The 8,167-nt window shown below is 48.6% G+C and overlaps 1 protein-coding gene across 1 annotated transcript; it reads right to left on the bottom strand.

Annotated features, from left to right (window-relative positions):
* Positions 1 to 269: 269 nt before the first annotated feature.
* Positions 270 to 5,753, bottom strand: LOC124696519 (putative B3 domain-containing protein Os03g0621600). The gene is made up of 9 exons (XM_047229236.1): positions 5,616 to 5,753; positions 5,084 to 5,144; positions 4,410 to 4,728; positions 3,381 to 3,528; positions 2,126 to 2,795; positions 1,801 to 1,988; positions 1,082 to 1,550; positions 758 to 948; positions 270 to 524 (listed from the first exon to the last, which is right to left on the bottom strand). Exons 1-9 carry the CDS (start codon positions 5,751 to 5,753, stop codon positions 270 to 272), a joined length of 2,439 nt encoding a protein of 812 aa, XP_047085192.1.
* Between the last annotated feature and the right edge of the window lie 2,414 nt (positions 5,754 to 8,167).

The raw sequence follows: 8,167 nt of genomic DNA, 5'->3' as shown, positions 1-8,167 counted from the left end.
TCTGGGCCCTAGGCATACTACATCTGCTACTATGGATCAGAGGAGTCATCGATAAACTAGGCAACTCAACTGAATTGCCACAACACGCTGGCATTACACACAAGGTACGTTCCACTAGTCACCTGCATCATTATGCAACCCCTAACTAACCAGGAACATGGTAGTAGCAACATAAAGGACTAGGTAGGCATAACCTGAGTAGCCTTCATCCTCTAGACTCAAACGGCATTAACACCACCTCAGAACAATAAGCAGAAATGGCATTCTGATCAACTGACATCCTTTGCGGGGATGATATGAACTTTCATGGCGCACAACTTCCGGCGCGCCAGCGGCACGAACAGGCAGATGTCGCCAATCTCCACCTCATTGTCTTTCACAAACTTTGCCCAGCCACTTGCAATCCTACTATTATCGTGAGGCCTACGTCCAAACCTCACATGACACCTCTGACCTTGTCGCACAAGCCAGATGCTCCGCACATCACCTCCCAAATATTTCTCAACATATTTATTGGAGATGCTCTATTTACAGATACGGAAAACAGAAGGAACATTAGATGATGTTAGCCAAGTAAATCAGGAAGTAAAATAACTTCAGACTTCCTAAATCCTTCACATTGTACGAATCTAATTATGTGAACTCGCATGAACAGGTTATAATATAGATCATTCTAAATACATTTATATATGAATACAAGTTAGTCAAATATTAGCGCTAGTTGAAGAAGCATTAAAGAATAAAATATGGAACTCACTAGAGTGAATCTTCCAGTAACATTGGTCTTTTGCATCACGACCACAAATATTGGAAATTCAGAATCGATATATTGCACCTTCTGCTTCACTGCCTTCTCTTGAACTTGAGTTAGGCGCGTAAAACGTGCCGTGATGTAATGAGGAAAAGGGTCTATTTCATGACCAATATATTCCGAGGACAAAGAATCTCCTGCACAAACCACAAACAAAGCAAACAAGTGCATCATTAATATATCTGTAAAGCAAAACAAAGTGTATCTCGGTACTATCTGGTAGCATAAATTGCCACCAGATGACTTGGGAGGAGGAAGAACTCAACATACTCTTGTTGCCCTGACTAGAGTTACCCCTTTGAAGTTGTAACTGTTTTTCTTTTAAAGGTGGCTGTCTTTGCATGGGCTGAGGATGAACAAGAGAATCTTGCACGGTTTCATTACGCAATTGCATCTTCTTAAGCTGAGGACGAGAATGAGAATGATCCACTGTTTTAGTAGCATCTTTATGCCTTTCTTGGAGTCCGTCGCAACCAATTTTGGAGGGTGTATTAATATCCTTCGCACAGATGATTTGGACTTCCATTGTGCATGTCTTACATTTTTTCAACAATTCAAAGATACAGATATCACCCATCTCAATACCATTGTCTTTTACAAACTTCCGCCATCCAGATACAATCCTTTTCTCTGAAGGCCGACCACCAAAATACACTTCCCACCTCTTGCCAAGTCGCTGAAGACATATGCTACGCTCCTTATCTCCCACGTATCTCTCGACATATTCTTTGGAGATACTCTAGTTACAGAGATTGAGGGTAAAACAATTAGATAATGGCATTCAAGAAAAGTACATAATAAAATAACGTTTCAATCTAAGATCATGATCATACTAGAAAGTATATCACCTTTAACTTTAATCATCGTAAGGTTAACTATTTAAAGAATTAACATAGTGTTTTCAGCAAAAAACTTTAGTTTAAAATGCTTGTTACAGATTTGTAGCAGAATTGCAGAAAGCAATTTCAACAGCAAAGTACAACACTCACTAGAGTGAACGTTCCCGTAACATTGCACTTGCTCATCATGGACACAAAGATTGGGTTGTCCGAATGCATAGATTGGACCTTCTGGTCAACTTCCTTCTTCTGCGCTTCACTTAGATGAGTGTTCCACCCGAGCATGTATGTAGGTGTATCACATACTTCAATATCATCTGCTAAGGACAAAGAATCTCCTGTACAGAAAAAGAAAACAATTACTGAATACATCAATTAATTATGCCAATGGCATTTGTGATTTGTAAGGAGTTATATCTCTACAGTCACACATGGTAAGAGAAGAAGGAACTGAGAGTAGTCTGAGAGGGAGTGCCTGAAGAACTCGCCACGGTCTTGCGGCCCTGACATGATTTATCCCTTTGAAGATTTGAATGTCTCTCGGTGCGTTCACATGCCAACTGCATTTGCACAGACTGAGGATTACAATTAGAATGGTTCTGAATCCCAGTAGGTGGTTGCATTTCCATGGGCTGAGTATGGCCAACAAAATGGTCCAGACTTGGAGTAGGAGATAGCATTTGCATGGGCTGAGGTTCAGAACATCTCATATTTTCGGTAGATAGCTGCATGCGCACAGGCTGAGCGTGCCCTTGATAACGGTTCACATTTTCAGCAGGAGATTGCATTTCAGGGGGCTGGGGATGACCATCAGAACAGCCCAATGTTTCAGGATTGCCTATGTGCCTTTCATGCACATAAGTAGACACAGCAGCATTATCTGCAACAACCGACGATGCTTTCTCGTGGCCAAGTCGATCAAAAACTATGACATTAAACTGAGAGTTTCCATTGTATCTAAGTACCACAGAGTCTTCAATCTGTAGATGGTAGGTTTCGACAAATGCCCCCCATCCTTCTCCAAGGACTAGCTTATCTGGATACTTGGCAACTTGGACAGTGTAACTATGACCATTTCGTGTTTCTAGCTTGATCTCTTTTGGGATCACACCCCTGAATCGTCTCAGAAAATCATGTGGGATGATCTGCAGAAACATGAATGGAAACAAAAGAAACATGGTTTAAACCATAGGGGGGTAGGAAATTCGAGTATGGTGCAAAATATATACTATTTGACATCGTGGGTGAAAGCAAAGTGGAAGAAAGGTGTCATCTACTTTCTCTACATTTACCAATGCAGCATTTAGTATGTGTTGATGTGTTATCATGTTAAGGCCTTTGATCTGGGGATGAAATCAACGTGCAATAAAATAGGTTGCAGAGAAAAGTATGTTCCTAATACAGTAATAAATGGAAAATTCAAGTTGAGGAATAACTGATTGATCTCGTAAAGAAGGGAGTCAATGAAGGGCAAAGGGACACAATGAATGAACATCAAATCTCTATAGAAATTTAAGAGAAAGAACCTATACCAAACTTGCAGGAATAACATGGATATGCAGTAGTAAGGAACGGAGCAGATCAGGCTTCGTTAAAGCTTAATCCGGTAGCAACAAAACATTTCAGCAACACATTGTGTAGGGAATAAACTGGTGGATATCTCCTACAGAAAGTACTAGCTTGTCCTAGAGCACAAACAGAAGCCATAGTAGTATGGGTTGGAGGCTTACCATCTCACGACGGTAGCCATCCACCATGAACATCAAGAAATATTTATCCCGGTCATCCAGATTGCAGTAGTCGAGTTCATCCCTCCGTTCGCATCTTTCGCAGCCGATGCCCATCTTTTCTCTAGACATGCACAGTAAAGAGAAACACCTATCAGAGAAATTTCCCTATCTGCGCAATCTAACGAGGTCGAACGGAAGAGGCTATACCTTGGGCTAGCTCAGATCTTGGCTGAAACACACAGATACTTTGAGCCGAGATCAATCTGAAACAGAATCGTGGGTGCCGCGCATTCTTTCACAAAGGGTGGAGATGAACTGAATAAGGGGATGCTCTAACGGTGAAAGGAAGGGGAGAAAGAAACGTCTCCCTCCTGCCTCTGACCGTTGAGAGGGCCGGGCGAAGAGAAGAAATCTCGGCGTGAATACGGGATGGGCCATCTAACTACCACAGTCGACAGGATGGCATGGCGTTGTAAAAAGTTCATCGGCTCTCGAGCCTGCCGACCATCCGTCGAACCACCGGTCGCTTGCCTGAACCCAGCGCCACACCCTATTTACCGTGATTTTCCATCGGCGTAAATAGGTAGCCTGCAGTGCAATTTGCAGGCTGCACCATTTTTGCCATGGATCCGAGAGCGCTCGTGGACTTCAAGCACAGTGTTAGCGCATCTCCAGTGGAGCATTCGAAACAATCTGCGGATACATGAATTAGCCGCGTATGGCTTTAGGCCCTGTTTATTTGGGCTGGAGCTTAAGATTCTACTGCTTTTGGGTCCTTAGAAGCACAAGCCTAAACAAACACCAAACTTTTAGATATGGGCTTTTATAAGCACTTAACAGATTTGCACTAGAAGCTGTGAAGCACGTCCCGGGGTACTTCTCACAGCTTCCCGCAGCTTGTCCCTTAAATCCGAATCGGTATACCATATTTGCCCCTGAAGTTGGGTGTTATCTACGGCCAAATGCCACCGCATAGAAATAATGAAGCAGCCCCAAATCCCAACCGTGCTGCCATCCGGCTCTCCCAACCCCGCCATCGGATGACCCTCCCGGAGCTCCTCCCGCTGCCGACCGTTCCGGAGCTCCTCCCGCCGCCGGCCGTCCCGGAGCTCCTCCCGCCGCCGGTCGACCCTCCCGTCGGCCCTCCAGGAGCTCCTCCCCCCGCCGGCCCTCCCGGACCTCCTCCCGCCGCCGGCCCTCCCGGAAGTCCTCCCCGTCGACCTTGATGCTGGTGGCCAAAGCCGTTCACCACGATCACCTCCCCGTCCATGGCCGCCCCCTCTCCCGGGCCACAACCACCTCCCCGGCGGCCGCCCACCACCATCTCCTCTGTACTTGCTCCGGCCAACTGGAACATTAAATAATCGATGTATGAAATCAGATCTGTGATATATGTGTGATTGGAGACTTCATTTCAAGGATTTAGGGGTGTTATGCATGTATTTTCAGATCTGTGATATTTCTATGATTTTTATTTTCAGTTATCCACATATTTCATCAATTAATATTTTTGAGATAATATTTAATAGTTAATAATACAGTAGTAGAGAATAAACAAAAATGTTTTGTCGTGTCAAACCTCTTTAGCAGATATATGGTAAGTTAGACAGAATTTCATCAATTAATATCATCTTCAGTATGCAGGGTATTTCAGCCAATCACCACCGGCTAGATATCCACAAGCCATGCTAAAAGCAGGTTGCCAAACAACATAAGCTGGAGCTGCTTCTCGGACTCTACCAGCTCCAGCTGCTTCTCATTCAGCTGCAGCCCAAACAAACAGGCACTTAGCGGAACTATCCTTACGAATTAATGGGCGTTTTTGGTAGGCTGCGAGCCCTTTGGCTCGCATCGTTTCAGCAAAAACAGGTCCGTTTGGTTGCCTGTAAGTGGTTCGCGTTGTGGCCCAACCGGTTCTCATAGCACCTCTGCGAGGCTGGGACAGGTCCTGGAGAAACGTCCGAATCGACAGTTTCTCCGGGCCAGGCCCGTTGTCGTGCCATTTTGCATGCCCACGTGCAACGGTTGCATGCGTGAAGAAGCGCGGGAGACAGCGCGTTGTCTTGGTCCTCGCTCCCCACTTCCCCTTACCGCTTCGTTCTTCTCTCTCCCCATTCACTCCTGGCACACACAGCACCGCCCTGTCCCATCAACCGCCGCCATGGCCTCGTCGCCTCCTCCGCCTCCGCCATCCTATCCAGCACCGACGGATCCAGCCGTACGGCCGACGGACACCAGGTCCAACGAGGCGCTCATGCGGCTCGTCCGCGAGTACGAGGCCGGAGGCGGTGACTCGGCGGCGCAGATCGATGTCGGCCGCGTGCCGGTACTGAATCGACCATCGCCGTTCGCGAGCACGAGGCCAGACGGCATCGCAACCCGGAGCGCAGCCGTCTTGGCTCTTCAAGCCGCCGGGATTCGACCGGCGGATCCGTCGGGGACGGGGGGTTTTTGCCCCGTCCCCACTAGGGTTTCCGACGGCGAGGGCTGCCGCAATGGCCGCCGGTGCACCGGGCTCCAGCAGGGAGATGGAGCCCCCGCTGGGGTTCGCGTCGACCCCGATGCAGGCGGCGAAGCCATGGGGCATGCCGCGTCCGCCTACCCCCTATGGCGCGCTTCCCGTCGCGCCGCCGCTGGGGTTCAGCCGACCTCGTGCTCGGCGGAAGACTACAGCACCATCGGCGCCCCGCTTCCCGACCGCTGCACCGCCGCCATCACTGAGGACCTACGCTCCGGCTCCGCCTCCTCCTCCACCACCCGGATTTGGTCATCTTCCTCCTCAGAGTGGGCCGATGTCGCTCCACACGATCGTAAGTACCTTCACTCAATCTTCTTGTCGCTTGTTTACGTCGACTGGATGACATTGTAGATGTGAATGTAGATAGGATTCATTGCAATGTGCTTATGCTTGCCATGCCAAGCTCAAGCACCATCATGGACTTGACAATGTCAAGTCCATGACACTGCTTGAGCTTGGCATTGCCATTGTCCATGACATTGCTTGAGCTTGGCAATGCCAAGCTCTAGCACCTAGCAATGCCAAGCTCAAGCACCATGATTGGATTCACAATGCTTGTTCTTGGCATTGGCACAATGTCAAGTCCATGACACTGCTTGTCCATGACATTGCTTCTGATTGGCAATGGCATTGCTTGGTTGTGCTTGTGCTTGAGCTTGGCATTGCTAGCTTGTGCTCTTGCTTGTGCTTGTGCAATTCCATGCTTCTGTTTGTCCATGTCATTGCTTGTTTGTGCTTGTGCAATTCCATGCTTGTGATTGTCCATGCAATTGCTTGCTTGTGCTTGTGCAAGTACATGCTTGTGATTGTCCGTGCCATTGCTTGCTTCAGCTTCACATTGCTTCCTTGTGCTTCTGCAGAACTAAAAAATCCCTTCCTGGAACTGTTCTCGGACGGGCCCATACTGGACGCTATCGACTATGCCGTTTGTGTGCAGCTGCTTGATCCTAACGTAGCGTTCATGGAAGCCAACCACCAGATCATAGCACCGAGGGTTCACGTCGGCCGTCCTGCTGACCTGGGGCACACTGCCAGTCAGCGTCTGCCGACGTTCTTCGTCCAGGTGGAGAGCCACGACCTCCGTGCCCTCGCCGTCCCGCCGTACATGGAGCAGCCCCTGATCAGGAAGTACAAGCTCAAGAACAATGGCCCCCGGGTGAAGGTCTGCTTGTACTTGGGCGAGCATTGCGAGTGGAAGGTGCAGCTGCAGTGGACAGGGCAGCGCGTCGGGTTCATCAAGTCTTGGAGCGAGTTCGCCGCCAGGATTTTGCTGCACGTCGACGACACGCTCGTCTTCACCCCTCAGGACGACGGCTTCAAGGTCGACCTCTTCAGGAAGGAGACTTCCTGCTCCAGCGTCTTCGGCTGCAAGAGGCATCGCGAGGGCCCTTTTGCTGATCCTCACCGTTAAGGTGCTGCTGCTCCATCGCTGCCTATGTTTATGTCTGATCCTGTTAGTTGTGCTGGCCTCTAGGAGGCTGATAAACACTTCTTTTGTGCATATTTCACTGTTGTGCTGGCCTCTAGGAGGCTTTTGAACACTGCTTTTGGACCTGGGTAGTCTGCCCCCAGGTTTAGGCAAGAGTCTTACCATTCTAACGCTAGATTAGGAACTGTGAAGTACTCTGTTCGTTGTGTATAAGTGTTTGCTGTGCTTATGATCGTGTTTGAGCTCTTTGTGTACCGTTATATGATGGTAAGGTCACCATATTTGAATGTGGTGAGGAGAAGTTGTTGTGAGGGTGCCCAAAATGGCAACCAAACACATGTGCTCTGGCTGAATAGAGATGGAACATTGTCTCCCGGCATCCAAACAATGTGCAATTCTGTTCGGGCCGGTGCAGCACAAGCCAAGTGGCATGCGGCCCGTTCGCAACGCGCAGGGGCGCCCATCTCGCTGCGCCAGGCATGCACGATTTCGGCCCAGGCAACCAAACGTGCCCAATATATTCGACACGATCTATCAACGCAATATTGCGATGGACGCATGCATTGGCCCAATGGCCTCTTTCTAGCCATCAATAAAAGTAGGCTGACTTTAAAGTTCTCCGCGTCATCCGATGCATGCGCTCGTGCTTTGGTCGTGCCGTCCGACTTCTATGATAGCCACATGCCTTCATCAATGTTTTTGTTTCGGCCTCCACACCGGCATCTAAGAGCATCTCCAGCCGTTTGAGCCCCCGACGAAAATCCGGATTGGATGTAAAAAGGGTGTGGGGGGCAACATTTTCCCAGTCGCACCCCCGGCATTCGCCATCAGCGGCAATAG

The sequence above is a fragment of the Lolium rigidum genome, chromosome 3 (genome assembly GCF_022539505.1).
Source record: "Lolium rigidum isolate FL_2022 chromosome 3, APGP_CSIRO_Lrig_0.1, whole genome shotgun sequence".
Classification (NCBI taxonomy): Eukaryota; Viridiplantae; Streptophyta; class Magnoliopsida; order Poales; family Poaceae; genus Lolium; species Lolium rigidum.
Note: the sequence above shows the minus strand (reverse complement) of the source record. Positions and strands in the feature narration are given on the sequence as shown.